The sequence below is a fragment of the Pinus tabuliformis genome, chromosome J (genome assembly GCF_031772625.1).
Source record: "Pinus tabuliformis cultivar Carrire ecotype Pingquan chromosome J, CPIR1, whole genome shotgun sequence".
NCBI lineage: Eukaryota > Viridiplantae > Streptophyta > Pinopsida > Pinales > Pinaceae > Pinus > Pinus tabuliformis.
The window spans coordinates 697,066,326-697,085,206 of record NC_142295.1 but is presented as its reverse complement, the minus strand read 5'-3'; the positions used below and the strand labels follow the sequence as shown (position 1 = coordinate 697,085,206).

Here is an 18,881-nt window from a genome sequence, read left to right as displayed (position 1 = left end):
TATATTTATGTTCTATCTGCAGTTTACTTTATGCTGATGTGATTGCTAATGTGGAAAAGAAATTGAAATAAATTGCTCTAGCATAGAACATACCTAAAATTAACACAAAGACAATTGTACATATACACCATTCCATGTTGCATCTAAGCTTTATCTGTTTTATGACATTTTGCACATTCCTAGAATGTCCATACAACAGACTTGGCTCCTCTAGTTTACATTAAATCTTAACTGTGAAACCACTTTGTCCAATGAAACCGTGCTTGTTTAGAACGTCTGATCATGATAAGAATTTATGAAATGTTGAAGGCATATTTAGTAACTGAAATTTAGAGATTAATATTTGCTTTGTTACTGATTTGGATTAAGCTTATCATCAGGTAAATACCCAGGAATGAATTTAATATCTCATGTTGATGAAGAATAGTAATATTAAATATAGGACAAACATTACATTCGTTTGAAGTTCCCTAGAATTTGTTCATTCAGGAAATGTGCTATCTATTTTAAATATTTTTAAAAGAGCTTCAATGCATTAAAATGGATTTCATTTTGAGTACTGGATGCCTGATGTCTGGTTTTGCGTTATAACTTATGATACTCTTACTGTCTGCACGACTCTGTCATAATTTGATAACCAACACATATAATCTTTATAACTCAATGACCTATAATGCAGAGAAGAATATCCTCAGACGTTAGTATCCTAATTTGGACTGCGATTGACTAAACCATTGAATGTTGATTTGGCTTATGCAGATTGGAACTGACATCGAAGACTTCAAGTGCTCTTGGTTGGTGGTGCAAGCGCTTGAACGGGCCAACGAGAGCCAACTTCATCGATTAGATGTAGGCAAACCTTCATATTTTTGACTGTATTTTACTATTTTCCACTTGTGTGTGTCTCTTTATGATTCGTGCTTCTTGAGCTGACAGCCAAAATGTTATTTTCAGGCCAATTATGGGAAGACAGATCCTTCTTGTGTTGCAGAAGTTAAGGCTGTATATAGGGATCTTGGAATTCAGGTTTGAAACTACTACATTTTGCTTTTCCATTATATGTAAAACATTATAGAAAATTTATCTGAATTTATAATTTCCAGAACTGATTTTGTTTAACAGGACTATACTGTCTGTTATTCACTAGTTTTGTAAATCTTGGGATTTGGAAATTGTAAAGTATCGGATCCCACTTGGATGAAGTTATCTTATCTGGTAGCACTCATGGAAAAGGCAAGAAGGCTAACAGCAACAAAAGCAAATGAATGCAAGTTCTCTCGGGCTTTTCTATTGTCAAGAAAAGTTAGAGCGTGGAGAGATTAAAGGTTGATGTTTAAGTGTGTTCCTGTCGGCTATGATTGCCTCATACTGGGATTCATTTCAGATCCTAGGAACCATAATTGTTGAACATTTTTTATGGTGTTGTATCCATTTATTAAATGTTTGTATTTTTGCTCTTGTTGGCTGCTAAAAAGGTGGTCAGTGAGACTTTACTGGAGCAAAGATGCGATCCTCTATTCTAGAAGATTATTAGCTTTCTATCTTCTAGAAGATTGAGGAAAAGTGTAAGTTACAGATGCTGTAAAAGTTACACAGTTTAAAATACCCGCTACGGTGCTACCTGGTTGGGCTTTAAACTATTTTATATTCCTCGGTAAAGTAGATTAAATTGGGAGCATCGTCAATGATTCCTACAAGTGATGCCTTCTATTTGAGGCCTGGATAAAGTCTCTCACCTTGCAGGTATTCTGAAATTGGGTCTTTATTTTATTTTAAATCAGAGGGAAGATAATTGCACTGAGAGAAGCGTGGTGTTCTTACAGCCCAGGGAGACATCTGTGGTGTGTGTGTCACTTCATGTGTGTAATGCTAAAAAGATATAAAAAAATAAACCACCAACATCCCCTGTCAAATGTCAAAAACTGAGTTTTCTTTTTATTTCCTTAAATAAATTACCATTACAAAGGGAGTGAGAGGTTTACAACACAGCTTTTTGATCTCTCTTGGTGCTTAATTGATCTGGTTTCGGATGGATTTCTGCTGGTTACCATCCAAATTCAGAACATGTTAGGAGGGTTGATTGTACGTCTATTTGCGACACTATTTGCTTACCATTATTTGCTGCAGTAAGGTTGCTGAGTAGGCATTGCCTTTCTTCCAGCTTTGATAGATTGTGTGGTACTTCAGTTGAGCAAAGCTAGGAAGCTGTTTCATAACAATCAGGCTTGGACAAAATCTATCTATTGTTCCCATCTTCTTAGTGGGATTTTGGTTGAGCAAAGCTGGGAAGCTCTTTAGAAAGCAATTGGGCATAGGCACAAGTCATCTTGGATTTATTGACCATGTTTCCGAAGATCAGTATTGCGGATTAGCTTCTATTTTTCTTGTTTCTTTTTGATGAACCCTACCATAAGAAGACACAATATCAGCCTTTACAACCTCAGATTCAGGATTCAGAGGATTTTCATTATCCTAGTTATTTAATTGTTTGAAAATTGTATTTTTTTGAGAGGTTGACTGGAATGGTGACTCAACATTGTTAATGTTTGATACAGGACGTTTTTTTGGAATATGAGCGTACTAGTTATAAGGAGCTCATTTCTTCCATCGAGGCTCAGGAGAATGAATCTTTGCAGGTACGTTCTCACCTTCCGAGTTCAATATTAAGTGCAATTATTTTCTGTTCTTTTGACCGTGAAAGATGGTTACGATGCCAAGTAAAAAGATAATCAGCATTCTTGTTATTAATACTGAGTCTTGTTTTGGCAGCTCGTGCTGAAGTCTTTCCTAGGAAAGATATACAAGCGACAGAAGTAACATTGCAGATCTACAAGGTGTGTCGCAGAATGTTTTAAACGAGCGACCTCAGAAATTCCCTTCTTGATAGCAGTCACATTTGATATCTATGCTGTAAAGTGTTTTAAATGAGAGATCTCAGAAATTCCCTTGATGATAGCAGTCACATTTGATTTCTATGTCCGTGTCTAGCATAGTAACATGGTAATGCTACCTGCTGCTTGAACATTTATTTAGAGATCGCTATTGCTATTTAATTCTCTTCAATCAAAAGGGTCATCACGATTATTTCAGTAGTTAGTACAACAACTCTGATGGAGTTCATCCTCGGTTACGGCATAGTCATATCTGAAGTCGTACTGTAGGAAAGTGTTTACAACATATGGCACTCCACTTGATTGAATGTAAATTCAATTAATTTTTTTTTTTCGAGTGTCAGAGGTAAAAAATGTTAAGTGATCTCTTGAAGGAATTGAAATTGATGAAATGCAAGCTTTGTGTATTTATCCTCGCCTTACCTTTCAGTGCAGCATTGCTCTTAATAGAAAATTTGTAAGAGCAAGCTAAACACTGTTAGCAGTTTTGACAAGCATCTTAATTTGTCCCTTAACTGTTTGTATTTTAATTTTTATATGCTCAATTTATCAGGGTTAGGATGGATCTACTCTTTTCTATTTTTATGGTCAGCATTTTTCTCACTTTTATATTAAGATATTAGGCCAAATTAAAAGTTACTATTTTTATTTTATTGCTATTGATATTTTATTTACATTTTTTCATCCACCCACTCCACATACACGACACTGTTATGTTATGACACATTTCATCATACTGGGCTGTAGAGAGTACCTCACTTCTCTCAGCACAATAATTGAGAGATCGAGTGCTCCTAATTGAAAAAGATATCAAGGGAATATCTTTTGGGCTGTAGCTCTGTTGATAAAGACTAATCCCGTTCATTATTTTTGTAAACATTTTATTTCTCTTTTGACAATAGAAAGAGACTATATTATTTATATAAAAAAGTACAAACTACCTCAGCTACACATGTAGGCAGAGAGATGCAAAATGATAGAAAATTGTCAAAATTTTTGTGTCTATGTTTTCGCAGGCTTCAAGATATGCAATAATAACATAGGAAGACCATTTAATATCATAAAAATTCATATTTTTTCACAAAAAAATATGAAGTGCTTGCAGCATCAATAGAAAAAATGGAAAATAGAAAAAGTTCTGAAGAAGCTAGCTTGAGAAGGATGATGGTCAATCTTAATTCATGTGTTCTCTGCTCTCCATATTTATCAGTGCCATTCAGCTTTCTGTAGGAGCTTTCTGGTGTTCCATCCTGGTCCTTTTCAGCTGTTAAATAGTTGCCCATATCTTCACTATATCCTTTTCAATGCATGCAGCAATCTACTTTAATGCAGCTTCTCTACCTTTGCACAATCTGAGGTCCTCTTAAATTCCTGTACATATCAGCTGAGCTTCCTCTTCCAAGATTGTATTTGAGATTTAGAAGGTGTATCTGTTTTCTTAGGTCCCTTGGAGATGCAGACAGAATGTGTTGAGAAATCTATAGGGCAGTAGAAAAGATGATTTCTTTTCTATGAAAACTGTTTGTGATATCTTTTTTACTTTTTTTTCTTACTAATTAGCTTCTTCTCTTATTATTATGTTTGTTCCTTTCATCAAACAACTACCAAAACAAGAAGAACACTATTACACAATAACACAGAATATAGGCTGCAATCCAGATATAAATCCCCTCGACTTGAGAGGAAAACTCGCAAATATATTCTCTTGTTATAGATTCTTCAATTGACGAATTTCAAGACCTCTAGACCAAGACCAATGTCCTCCAAGACCAAGCCCAACCTTTCTTGAGGATGTGCTTCCTTTGTCCAAGTTAAACCTAGTCAAATCTATTCCAGCAGCACAACTTCGACCCCCAGCTTTAGAATTTTGGCCTCTACTGCTGTGAAATTTTCGGTCCCCTGCAATTGTTACTGCATCCACACTTGTGAGCAAAATCAGCCTTCCAAGGTCTCCCAACAACCTTGCTTGCCTTGCTTCCTTGTCTAGGGCTAGTAGGTGACCAATTAGGCCCTTCTTCCAGTGACTTTGATCCTCTTCCAGCAGATAGAGAATTTTGAACTTGAAGCAACAAACCCGAGTTTTCCTTCTTTGCACATGTGAGAGAGAATTAGCCCAATTTGTTTTTTTCCTTTGTCCTCCTTTGCTAGCCTTCTTGTGCTTCTCCTTTGCTTAGATGTGATGAGAAGTGAATGTGTCCAAAGGAGGTTGAGTTCCCTCCTTTATATAAGCTCCTCAAGGTGGGCGTGGCTCCTCAAAATAGGCCTACTTCTTCGCTGACAGGTTGACTTGTTCTTGAAGGGTATTTTGACACTTCTAAATCCAAAAATAATTTTCTTAGAAGTTACAATGTCCCTGATGGGGTCTTCAACTTATGACAACGATTCTTTTTGATGTCTTGACCTAGGAAAAAACCTAGAAGCACTCAATGGTTGCTTGACCTCTAAAATAAAATACCTTGAGCATGAAACCCATGCTCCAGAAAAAAACAATAATAATTTTTCTTTCATTTTACAAAATACAAGAATCAAAAGTATATTTCATATTTATGAAGACTGAACCTAGTTACACATTTTTCAACAGAATGGTCCATGCCACAAGTGATAGTTGGTACCTGTCTTCAACGCTACACAGGGCCGAGAGATGACACAGGTGATCCAACTCAAGGAGTTGTACATAATGTGTAATATGCGAGTGTCTTTTTGCCGGTCTCCTTTAATGCTTTGCATAATATGAGGTCCTCTTCAATTCCTGTTCTTATCCGCTAAGATTCCTCTTCCAAAATTGTTTTCGAGATTTCAAAGGTATATTTGATTTCTTAAGTCCCTTGGAGAGATGCAGGCAGAATGGTCCATGCCACCACTGATAGTTGGGAGTTGTCTTCGATTCTACATAGGGCCAAGAGATTACACAGGTGAACAAACCCAAGGAGCTAGACACAATATAGATTGTGTAACATGTCGATATCTTTTATGGCCATTTTTTTAACAACTCGTCTACTTCTACATTTAGATTTTTGGTAACATGTTTTGAATTTTAAAGATCATGCTCTGATTTTTCTTTTTCCAACTTGCATTATGTTGGATTTTAAGCACTAGCACAAGCTCTAAGTGCAACAAAAATACTAGACTAGCTATTGCAAAACAAAAGAGGTGAGAATAAAACTGCTGAGAAAATTGATGAAGTGGCCAAAGAGACAATTTGAATTTCTCATGACATTCTGATATGATATTATCGCTGAACATGAGTACAATATATAACCTCTTTAGGAGAGTAGCGTTTTGATCTAGGATAGTGTTCCCTTGTGCATATACTTAGTTAACTAGTTAGAATTGCTAGAATAACTAGTAAGTCAAAAATGGAGCGGGATACCTTAAATTAAAAAAATATCTAGTTATAAGATTCACTGAAAATAAATGGAGTTAAAAATCAGTTAGAATTGGTGTAGAATCCCTCCTGCAATTCCTAACTTAGAAATAGAAATAAATCTCCAAAAATAAGACAAAGTCAAAGGATAAGGTTGGTAGGTGAATAGAAAAATTGTGGACAAGGTAGTCTCTTAAAATAAGAGTAGGTAATTTGTATTAAGGACCACAGGGATGAAAGAATGGAGTGGAAATAGCCATGTCATAGTCGAGTTAGTGCCTAGTCACTGCTACAAGTCATCCTACGTATCACACTTGCTAAAAGTAGACTTATTAAAAATAGAAAATGCTAAAAATATGTGATATCCCAAATGGTAGGAAAGGTCTAGCAGTGAATGAAAAGTGGTCATATGTGCCCTTGATGATGTATGGAAGAGGGTCAAATGATGTTTTAGTTGAGATCTTGATGAAATCCCAATTGCAATGTACCCCAACACATTCTTTGTCATAATATTGGAAGTATAGTTAATTCTTTAAAGAGTTCATTTTCTATATAAACTAGGTGATTGTCACTTCCAGAAAGAAAGCTTTAGCATTGAAGGGGGTGATTTAATGAGATTGAACTATTTCTTTTGGCTTTAGCTTTTCATCAAATTTCAAAATAATGAAAGGAAGTCCTTTCTAATTAAATCATGTCGTCTCTCATGGTTCAATGTAATTTGTTTCATGCTTTGGGGGATATGTTTTTGCAACTATTGTTTAGTAACAAGAACATGTGCAATTGTGAATCTTTCTTAGCCTTTGTTTATTTCAGGAACTTTTATGGATAATTCAATCATGAAATGGATATATTTAATGTTCACGATGTTGGTGTTTAATTCATATATGGAGAGAAGACATTTTAAAGTCATAGATGGTATAAAGTATTCTGAGATGCCAAATATGGTTTATCTTGCTATTTTTTTTGAATGTTAATCATTGTGCATTAATATACCATAGCTACGTAGAGACATTACGATTCTCTATTACTCATTTATTATTAAAATATGATAAATTTTATCTACTGATTGGTGATGTGCAAATTTAAAAACAAGATCTTGGCCTCTAGAGTCTACACCATATATTGTTAATATCTCTAAATAGGTGACAACATAGCTAATATTGAAACTAAAAAGCATATTAAGTGAAAGAAACTTGAATCAATACCATATTTATCATGAGAAAACGAAATGAGCTAGGAGGTCATTCATGGGTATTAGGCAATGGGGTTTGAAGGAGTTTTAGTGCCCTTTCAACAACATTTGACCTTCTTTCCTTCCCAACAACATCTTTCTCTCCACTATCTTCTTTATCAAAAGTGATAACCATATTAATGATTTCATATTTGGTCTTCATCTAGTCTAGGTACTCGAGAATCGTGCAAATTTCTTGCCTTCTAATGTTTGTGACCACCATCTCTTTGACATGCCAATAAAGACTCACTATATTAGCATAGTTTGAATTAGAGAATTAGAACTAGGGTTTCAAGATATATCTAAAATACGCAATGGAAATGAAAGAAACATAATGTACAAGCATTTAAAACAACAAATAGATATTGATGCCCTCATTTCCATAAACCAACAAGAGGTTCACCAATTTCTATTTGCGTAAGCAATACAAAATAATGAGAAACCAACCACAATTAAAATACGAAGGAGGAACATGATAAACAATGCAACTAAAAGTACATGAAGGGTTTCAAGGTCATCATTGGATCTTACCAAACCTACTAGACACCAACTAGACTCAATATTTGCTTTTCCTTACACAAATTTGTAATATACACAAAATAGACAAACCCATCTGTTACATGAAGAAATCAACATGCTTAAATATTGAAACAACAATAATACACTTAACTAACCAATCCCTCCTAGAGATAAATAATACAAAAAACATCCTACAACTAGCCCCTAACTACAAATAAGCCACCATTCAATCCTTAATAGATGAAAATGAGGGCAATGAAGAACAACGATATTTAATAAGGTCTCTTCTATTGAAAAACTATTGATCGATTGAACAAACCTCTTATTTATGGAAGAGGAAGACGTGAAGTTAGGCTATCCACTAAAGGTCAAAGTTACCTTGGGTATACAAAAAGTTGTTAGTTTGGGAGACATGACAAGTGGTATCTTCTAGAATTTTCTAATTCAATTTTCAAAACTAAAAGTTATCTTATGTAAATCATGCATATGAGAGATATGGAAAATGTGTAAAAAATGTTTAATATCTCATAAATAAACTTTGAATATTGTGCATCTGAGTGTTAGATTTTCATTACTGCTATTCAAACTCTGTTATCCACTTGTTTGTTGCTATAAGTTGGTTGAGGAATGAGTGTCAAATTGAGCCATCAAATATACCTATAGTTGTTAAGATAGAAAGCCCATGCTTGGGCAACATATGGTTTTCCATTGGTGGTGAAGAGGGCCTTTTCCAACACCTTTCATATATAAGCACGACCCTTTTCATTACCTATAATATTGACCTGTTGATTAATAACTTATGGCTATAAACTAGGTTTCAATTGCGCTTCATATGGATCAAAAGGCCACTAAGAGTTAGTTGGTGTTTGGTGGTTCCAAAGTGAAAAAATCAGCTCAAAAATTGGCTCTAAATATAGTACACTAGTTGTTTGTACTTCAAGAAACTCAATTGTACTTGCACAAATATGGTGTAAAACTTACTATAGGATACACTATCATTATGGTGGGGATAAGTTCCAAATATTACTTTCATTTATTTTTTATTTTTGCATGCTAACTTTTATTTTTTTGTTTTTTAATATTCTTGAAAGCCATGCCAAATTAGCATTTAACGCTCTTTAGACCATTTCCATTGATTTTGATTTGGATCCCTTGATATTAGTTTAGGACCATCCTGAAGTGGAATGAGACCTTAAACACATTGTTGGAAATGTCTCACAAAGAATTACTCAACCAATGGATTAGAAACTCCAACATGGAAATGGTCTCTTTTTAACAGAGGAACATTTGACACTAAACATTGTTCTAACCTTGGTGCCCACAAACATACTCACCTTTGAAGGTTGCCACTTCACCATATGATGTTGGAATAGAGAAATTGATGTATCATTAGAAATATATTGATGATTACTTTTATGATAATATTATTATGAAAATTTGATTCCATGTTGTGAACACCTAATTGTCCATGCTATGTATGGTGGTTGAGTTACATCTCAAAACTAGTTTGGAGAATTGTGAAGGTTTTAAGTGAGACATACAAGCATGGAATAGTAAAATTATGTCATTATAAATTATTTTAGGTCCTTATAATACTAGTGATTCTCCCATTATTATTGTCATTGTAACCCTTATTGTTATTGTTGTGCCTCTATTGTCCCCATATTGTTATTATTGTACCCCATAGAAGCCCACTATTGTGATTTTTGTGCCCTTATATTATTATTGTTATGTCGGATTTGATTATATTGTGACCCTTTAAACTCCTATATATAAAAAGGAGGTTTTGTCATTTGTATCATCCAAGAATTATTCATCTGTGTAATGTAAAGGAGGTCGCCCCCTCGAAGAGGCTGCTTTTGAAGTCGCTGATCTATCTTTTCTTCTATCTTGTGAGCTAGTTACATAACATTTGGTATCAGAGGTTTGGATTCTAAGGTTTCACTGCTCCAAACAGGTCATCGTGGCATTTTAGCTATAACATTTTTTCTACGAAGTTTCAGAAGCAGAAATTAAAACTCATTTGAGCGGAAATCTCAATGAACCTCAGGTCCGAATTTCAGATCTTTTCTCGCTATATTTTTGGAGATATGATCCAATGAAGTTAGGGTTTTTGCACGCTCCCGAATTATATCTCAAATAGGTGACCTGGGGAAAATCGTCATAACTTTCTCTCTGAGAATCAGATTGAAATTTCGTAAAAATTTACAGAAAGAGGACGGCCTGTAGTTTTCTGTATATCGGTTTCAGGTCGTAAGGTTGAAACAATGACATGTGGCACTTCATACAAGTTCGCTCTACTAAACCAGTCTATAATCAAGTCATCGTGTGAGATTTGGCATAACTCTTCCTTGGAGAATCCAATCTTGATCAGACTTGCGGGGTTAGAAAGAGGACTCAGAGGGCTACCACAAGACACAATTTCAGACCTTGGAGATCTTAAGTTACAAAGATACAACATATTCAATATTGAGCTCCTACAAAGTGAAAAAAAGGTGTGTAGTTTTTTTAAAATTTTTCATAAGTTTGGTTTGAAAAATTAGTTTGAAGGAATTCAAAGGGAATAGTGAAGCATTATTATCATTAATTGATGCCCCAAAGAAAGATAATGGAAACACCTAGAAAGCAACTTGAAAGCTCTAGCATGACTCATGAAGAAGAGAAAGAAATGCAACATGATATATCAAAATTATGAGACCATGTGTAACAAAATTCACTCTCACATAAAGTAACATAAGCATGGTTTAAAGAAAGATGTGGAAGCTAAGATGGATGGTATAGAAGAAAAACTTAAAGGCAACATGGAAGATTTGAAGACATATGTGGAAGCTAAGATGGATGGTATAGAAGAAAAACTTAAAGGCAACATGGAAGATTTGAAGACAATTTTGACAATTTTGTTACAATAAATGCTTACTAATGGTGAAAGGGTAGTAAAGGAAACTCATAAGGAGAACAAAAGAAATGTTAATCATGATTTCATAGACTCTAACGGTGGATTGAAGACCCACCATTTTCCAAAGATCGATATGAGGAAGTTTGATGACAAGGATCCCGTAACATGGATACTATAGATAGAGCAATACTTCGATATCCATAATGTGCAAAACACACAAAAGGTACGCATTGAAATTTTATATTTGGAACCAAATAAATTTGTATGGTATTGATGACTTTTCTCTCGTAAACAAATTGTCACTTGGGTAATTTTTACAGAAGAAATGATAGAACATTATGAGGATACAAAAAGCAACACTTTTTTTAGCCAATTGATAAATCTCAAACAAAAGGGTTCAATGATGGAGCATATTGAGGACTTCCAAAAATTGAATATAAGGGTAAAATATATTCCAGAGGAGAATATGATTGATGTGTTCATAGAGATTTTAAAGGATAACATCCAACATGAGGTTCGCCTTTGGGAACCTGATCCATTGGAAAATGCATTCAGGTTGGCAAGAAAAATGGAAAGAAAAATTATGGCAACAAGGAAGCCTACTACTCACAACTATAAAGATGAAAGTGTAGCTTTACCTAGCCTTCCATAACCTACAAGGTTGACACCACAACATTTGGAAGAAAAAAGAGTAAAAGGGCTTTGTTACAATTATGATAGCAAATACACTAAAGATCATAAGTGTGCTAAGAAGAAATTATTTTACATAGGTTGTGAAGAGGAGGAAGAAAATGAACAATAACCATCAAAAGAAGAGGATATACATCAGGAACAAACCCTAGAGAAAGAACAAATGAATCTGACCATATCTTGTAATGCATTGGACAGAATTACTACTCAAGCTATCAGGATAGAAGGACATATAAACAAGAAAAATGTAATAGTGTTGATTGATTTGGACAATACCCATAATTTTATTCATTGTAAGATAACCAAGGAATTGAATTGCTTCTTATATCCAACACCAGAGTGTCAAGTGATGGTTGCAAGTGGAGGAACCATAAATTGCTCTAGAAAGTGCCATAATATAAAGCTATCCATGAGAGAATATGTATTGAATAACCCAATGCTTTCCATTCCAATGGGTGGTGCTGATGTTGTACTAAGAGTCCAATGGTTACAATCCTCGGGTACAATAGCTTTTAATTTTCAAGAACTTTTCATGGAATTTTCTTCGGAAGGAAAAGAAGTTGAATTAAGAGGTATCACAGGTAAACCAAGAAAGATAATCAACTCTAACAGAATGAAAAAGCTTCTAAAGAAAGAACAACGAGGCGTAATTGCCCATTATGTTCCCCTGAGGTTCCTACATTGAAATCATTTATTTCTCCGATCTCGAAAAAGTCTTGGACAATCATTCCAAGGTATTTGAGACTCCTAAAGGCCTTCCACCTATTTGTGATCATGATCATGCTATTAATTTGATTCCAGGAAGTGTTCCTCCAAACATCAGGCCTTACAGATAGCCCTATGCCTAAAAGAGTGAAATTGAACGTATGGTTGCAGAAATGCTAGAGGCTGGTATAATTCAACCTAGTCAAAGTTCTTTCTCTGCTCCAGTAGTATTGGTACACAACAAGGATGGGTCATGACACATGTGTCCAGATTATAGGGAGATCAACAAATTCACTATTAAAGATAATTTCCCATTCATGTCATTGATGAATTATTGGATGAATTGCATGGATCAATTTACTTCACCAAGTTGAATCTTCATTTAGGATATTATCAAATCAGATTGAAGACTGAAGACATTCCAAAAACAACATTTAGAACTCATGAGGGTCATTATGAATTTTTGGTCATGCCTTTTGGCCTTACCAATGCACCTTCTACATTTCAAGGTTTGATGAATTCCATTTTCAAACCCACCCTTAGAAAATTTGTGTTAGTATTTTTTGATGATATAATAATCTACAAAAAGTCTTGGAAGGATCATGTTCAACATGTTGACAGGGTGCTCAAACTATTGGAGGAGAAACAATTATATGCAAAAAGCTCCAAATGTTTCTTTGGAGTACAAGAGGTGGAATATCTGAGTTATATAGTATCTCATGAAGGTGTGAAGGTAGACCCTAGCAAAACTAAAGCCATTAAGGAATGGAAAATCCCCACATCCATAAAGCATCTGCAAGGATTTCTCGAGTCGACAGGGTATTATTGCAAGTTTGTTAAGAATTATGGGTGAATAGCAGCACCTCTAATAACATTATTGAAGAAAGATGAATTTTCATGGACTCCAGAAGCAACAAAGACCTTTGAACATCTTAAAGAGGCAATGTGCCAAGCACCGGTCTTAGCTATGCCAGACTTCACAAAAACCTTTATTGTGGAATGTGATGCCTCAGAAAATGGAAATGGTGTTGTTTTAATGCAAGAAGAAAGACCCATTGCTTTCTAAAGTCGTCCAATAAAAGGAAAATATTTACGAAAGCTATTTATGAGAAAGAAATGTTTGCAATACTACATGCACTTAAGAATGGCGACCCTACCTAATGGGAAGACACTTCAAGGTAAAAATAGATCATGATAGTCTTAAATACTTTTTAGAACAAATATTATCTTCAGAAGCGCTGCAAAAATGAGTCACACAGATGTTGGGTTATGACTTTGAAATCATCTACAAAATAGAGAAGCAAAATGTTGTGGTAGATGCACTCTCAAGAAAGGATGAGGATGTGGAAGCATTGCTTTGCACCATTTCTATTATCCAACCAGATTGGATAAATGCAGCAAGGGATGAATGGAAGAATGCCGAAGAAGTGTGGGCACTCATTCAAAAGTTACAACAATATCCTAGTACATCTGATACATTTAGCTGAAAAAATGATTCATTATGGTACAAATATCGCTTATACCTATCTAAGAATTCCCAACTCAAACAAAAGATTCTTATGGAATTGCACACCTCTCTCTTAGGAGGGCACTCAAAAACTTACCATAGGGTTAAGAAGGATTTTTTTTGGGATGGCCTGAAATCGAATATTCAAAAGTTTGTGGCAGAATGTTTGGTTTGCCAACAAAATAAAGTGGAAACAAATAAGACCACAGGTCTATTAAAACCTTTATCCATTCCAAGCCAACGTTGGGAGGAGGTTTCAATGGATTTTATCACAGGCTTACCCAAGTCTGAAGGAAAGAGTGTCATCATGGTGGTAGTTGAAAAACTTACCAAGTATGCACACTTTTGTGCATTATATCATTCATTTAAAGATAGTACAATTTCTACTGCATTTATGAAAATAATTCAAAAGCCACATGGAAACCCAAAGATTATTGTAAGCGACTGTTGACGGTGCTGGACCCACCAGCATGTCAAGGGGATCTCCCTGGTAAGAAATCCCAATTAGACCTCAAACCGTTTGGTGTAAGAGTCCCAACAGTGAGTCATAAGGTAATGCCTTGACCTTGATGTCGCACAGAGGCAAGTAAGATAACTATGTCAGTAGAAAGGGTGTGACTAATGCAATGAGTCAAGGAATGAGTATGAGAGGTTCCAACACTTCAAAGGGAGAGGAAGGTGAAGGTGAGTTCCAGGTTGAAAGGGATCAATCCCAACTCGGCTAGGAACACACAACACAAAGGACATGCACAACGTTCGGTAGAGCAGTCGACACGGATGCGACAATCACAACATACAAGGTAAGATAACATGAACAATACCCACGGATCATTCTGAGACGAGTGTGACAGTTGATATAACCAGGTTCATGAGAAAGGTCTATTTGATGTCTGGTAGAGCAGTCGACACAGATGGTGACAACATTAATAACATATGCAACACATTAACAACAAGATTCATATAATTTCATGTGAATCAGTTCATACACAAGTACGTAAGTTAAACAACATATATCATTAAGGCAATTGGAGCAATCCAAATACAATAACAACATATGAATGAAAATGTGTTGGCTCTTATTATTAAATAAGTGTAAGTCACAATCATACAATACACCATGTAAACCTGCTAGCCCCATCAGTGGAACGTTACAACCACATTCACCTGCTCCTCAAAAGAGATGTACTAGCTCCGTGCAGAGGAGAAGCCAAGGTGCGTTACAATACTGTCCAAGCCTTCTTCAAGATAGTCTTAGTAGAAGTTTGACTGACCAAAATCCTATACAATGAGTTATGAGGGACTATTTATAGCAAAGGGTGGGGTGACCCTTGACATTCCCCTTTGTGATAGTTCAACTACCCTCATGACCCTTCACCTACTCTATGGCTGTTACATCCAATTGTTGACACTCAACTTACACTTGACATGAATCAACATTACAATGCACATGTACTCATGTGAGACAACATGGTTTGAGAAAGCCTTGTAAGACATCACTGATACTCGATCCGCTGTGGTGAGACCAACTCTTTGACATGATTGTGATGGTGAAGCTAGTGAGATGATGCCAAGCTTGGTCGTCTGTGATGTTGTGCATGCACCTCATGGTGACATCTTGTCGAAGCGAACTCTTGCCTCCATTGCAACCGGTGCATTGGTTCGGTCCTTTCATTCAACTCGTCTGCTAACATGCACATGGTCTCCTTGGGTACTGTTGAACCGGAAACACACTGATGCATAGTATTCGTGATGATCTTCAAGTGTGTGTTGGTGGTCATGCACATCAACTTACTGAAGTGCATGTTCAGCCCCAGTTTGAATTGCTTCTTGTTTTCACCCTGGTGACTGTGTTGAATGGGTTGGATTGCATGCATGCGCTCAATGACATGCATGCTGCTGGATCCTTTGCATGCGATCAACAAAACTACTCACCATGTTTGCTCTGTGTCAGCTGCTGGGATGGATCCTTAACTTGTACTGGCACAATTTCATTTGTGAGTACATGTTACGTCCACTGCTGTTCCTGTTCATGCTGCAACTCATTGGACTATCTGTGCAGCTTCATGTTCTTCCTGATTTGCTGCTTCAACACATGCAACTCCCTTGTTCCATCTTTTGCCTTCGTGCGATCTTCATGTCGTGCTGTCACTTTGTAGCATGAGTCTCCAAAGTTTCTTTCATTATTAGTGGATCTGCTTGATCTTGTAACTTTGCTCCGCCTCTATGTTGTCAAAAACCTTCCTCTTGCATTCGTTGTGTTCACTACATTCGCTACATTCACTGCATTTGGTATGATTCCTTCAGCTACTGTTCATGATGTTGCTCACTGTGATGTTGCTGCTTGATGTCCTTGTCCATGAAAATCTTGATGTGTTTGTGAGTAGGTAATCCCATTTTCACCTGATCGACTGCATCCCTAAGCGTGCTCTGAACGGTGTCTTCGTCTTTTCTCTCCTAGAAACCATTGTACCTGTACTGCTAAGAAGCACATGAACACCTGCTATACCTGAAGACATGGCAACACTGATAGAAAACAATCTGTTAGTCAAAAACCAAAATGACCATGAGAACTGACTTGTAACATACCTGGGTGAATTATCATGAAGGTTGCGCAATTTCGGCCGAGAGGTCGAGAGACCGATTGCCAAGATTGCACAAGGCATAATCTGGGCTGCTAAGAGACTGACTGACTGCTGGAACTATGCAATGCACAGTCCAGTTGGGCAGTTAGCAGTTGGGATTGCACAATGCGTGATTCCAGTTGGGAAGGAATGTTGGCCCAGGGACAAATTTGCGAATTTTTTTGGGCCAAGCAGCCACTGACCTCCATAAATGCGCAATTCAGTCTAGGAGGCCAGTGTTGGGCCAAAATGCACAAATCTAGAGAGGGAGGTGATCCTTCCTTCTCCATATTGCGCAATGCAACCTTGGTGAAGGCGGAGACTGGGCCAAGGTTGGCCCGACTCGCTGACGGGCAACTGAAAGCAGGTAAGTCGATGGAATGCATGGCGACACTAAGTGATAGCAGAAGTGATAAACAATGCATGCAAAACATGAATGGAGGATTGAGAAAATAGATCAACATGCATGTCGATGAGGCCGTTCACCGGTTGGGCGAACGTTCGTGCAAAACAGTTTCATGCATGTGACAACAGTGAGACAGCAACAAAAATTGAAATAGAGCTAGGACAAGATAGAATATATGTAAACAACAATAGATGTTCAAAGAAATCAAGCAAACAACACTCACACAAGCGAATACACAAAAAGCGACAGAAATGCAGCACAAGGCATGGGAAGCAAGCTTACCCAAAAAAAACTGAGTTAAACGTGCCGACTACTCCTAGATGTGATGTGGGATGTTAGAGCTACAAGGTTGATGTGAGGAATGAACTCTACAACGGTCGGTTGATGAGTTTTGATAACATCGAGGTTGTGACGCACATGCCACAAATCTAGGGGAAGCGACACTTGGAGGGAGGTTTCTGAATTGTTCCTTGCATGTAACCTCCAACTGCTAAACATAGATCCCTGAAACAAGGGATGCCTTTGCATGTTGCCTTGGGAGAAACAACCTATGCATGCAAGTCTGTTTTGCTCGGTCTCGAGGGGAACTGGTCAAATCAGCTGCACATGCAAGCGACTGCTCGTTTGCTAGAGAAAACTGCGCATTCCTGACTGTAAGCTGGGCTTACTGCCTAAGGGGATTGCGCAATTTCTGGGCCCAGCAGCTGACTGCTGCCTAGATTTGCGCAAATCCTGGGTTGAACTGCCTGTTGATGGGAAAAATTGCGCAATTCATGCTAGGAGGGTTGGCTGGCGGGATTGCGCAATCCTGGAGTCCAGCAGGCTGTTAGAGGGAATTGTGCAATTCCTATAGGCAAGGCTGGTTTCCCTCCAGAAATGTGTAAATTTCACTAGGAAGCTGCTAAGCCTGCAGCTGGACCAAGTCCGGATGAGCAGCCTGTGAAGGGAAAAGATCAGATTGTGATCGACACACTGCCTTTGAGCAAGAAAGACACTGAAGCTTGAGGACTTGATGAAGCAAGGCAAGTTGATGTGAAGGTTGGTAGGGAGGCTCCAAAATAGGCTAAGGAAAAATTTTGGAGGGTGGTTGTAGCCACTACAACAGCGACAGAGATCACATTTTCACTCGAAATTTTTGGACATAGTTATTTTCTTGTCTTGGTACTCAGTTAGCTCATAGCTCATCTTATCATCCTCAATATGATGGGAAAATTGAGATAGTAAACAAATGTTTGGAAGGATATCTTCGTTTCTTTGTATCTGATAAATAGACACAATGGGTCAAATGGTTGCCTCTGGCTGAATGGCGGTATAACACTTGCTTCCATATTACAACAAAAATGACCCCATTTATGTCACTTTATGGATATCATCCACATTCCATCGCATCATATTTAAGAGAAAATTCTAAGGTTCAAGCAGTGGATGACCACATTGAGCATCAACAACAAGTTCTCCAACTCTTTAAGGATAAACTCACTTTGGCGCAAAACATAATGAGACAAGAGGCAGATCAACATCACAGTGAAAGAAGTTTTGATGTGGGTGACTGGGTATTCCTACAACTACAACCATATAAACAAATGTCCCTCAAGCAAGATAATAAGGATACTAAATTATCACTAAAGTATTATGGTCCGTACAAGGTGTTGCAAAAGATTGGTACTATGGCATACAAATTGGAGCTTCATGTAGCTTCCCGAGTGCACCCAGTTTTCCATGTTTCATGCTTAAAGAGGGTTATAGGTGACAAACTCCTAGTTCAAACAATATTGTCAGAACTTGATGAGGAAGGAAAAGACCTCAAGCAGTCACAAAAACAAGAACTCGAAAGCTACGAAATCGACCAATTTTGGAGTATCTCATCAAGTGGGAGAACTTACTCATTGAAGATTCCACATTGGAGGGTGAGAATTTTATACAGAAGCATCCAGAACTACTCAAGCGTTGAGGACAACACTTTTTTGAAGGAGAGAGGCATGTTAATTCCCTATAATTCTAGTTATTCCAACATTACTATTGTCATTGTCACCCTTATTGTTATTTTTGTG

At 36.9% G+C, this 18,881-nt stretch overlaps 1 protein-coding gene across 1 annotated transcript in view; it reads left to right on the top strand.

The window, feature by feature from the left end:
* Nucleotides 1–3,223, top strand: part of LOC149228719 (farnesyl pyrophosphate synthase-like) — a 119,933-nt gene extending 116,710 nt beyond the window's left edge. The window contains exons 10-13 of the mRNA XM_089378346.1: nucleotides 760–849; nucleotides 955–1,026; nucleotides 2,556–2,636; nucleotides 2,770–3,223. Coding sequence (XP_089234472.1) covers nucleotides 760–849; nucleotides 955–1,026; nucleotides 2,556–2,636; nucleotides 2,770–2,817 — 291 coding nt within the window. The 3' untranslated portion in view covers nucleotides 2,818–3,223. The remainder of the gene's footprint in view (nucleotides 1–759; nucleotides 850–954; nucleotides 1,027–2,555; nucleotides 2,637–2,769) is intronic.
* Nucleotides 3,224–18,881: the final 15,658 nt, after the last annotated feature.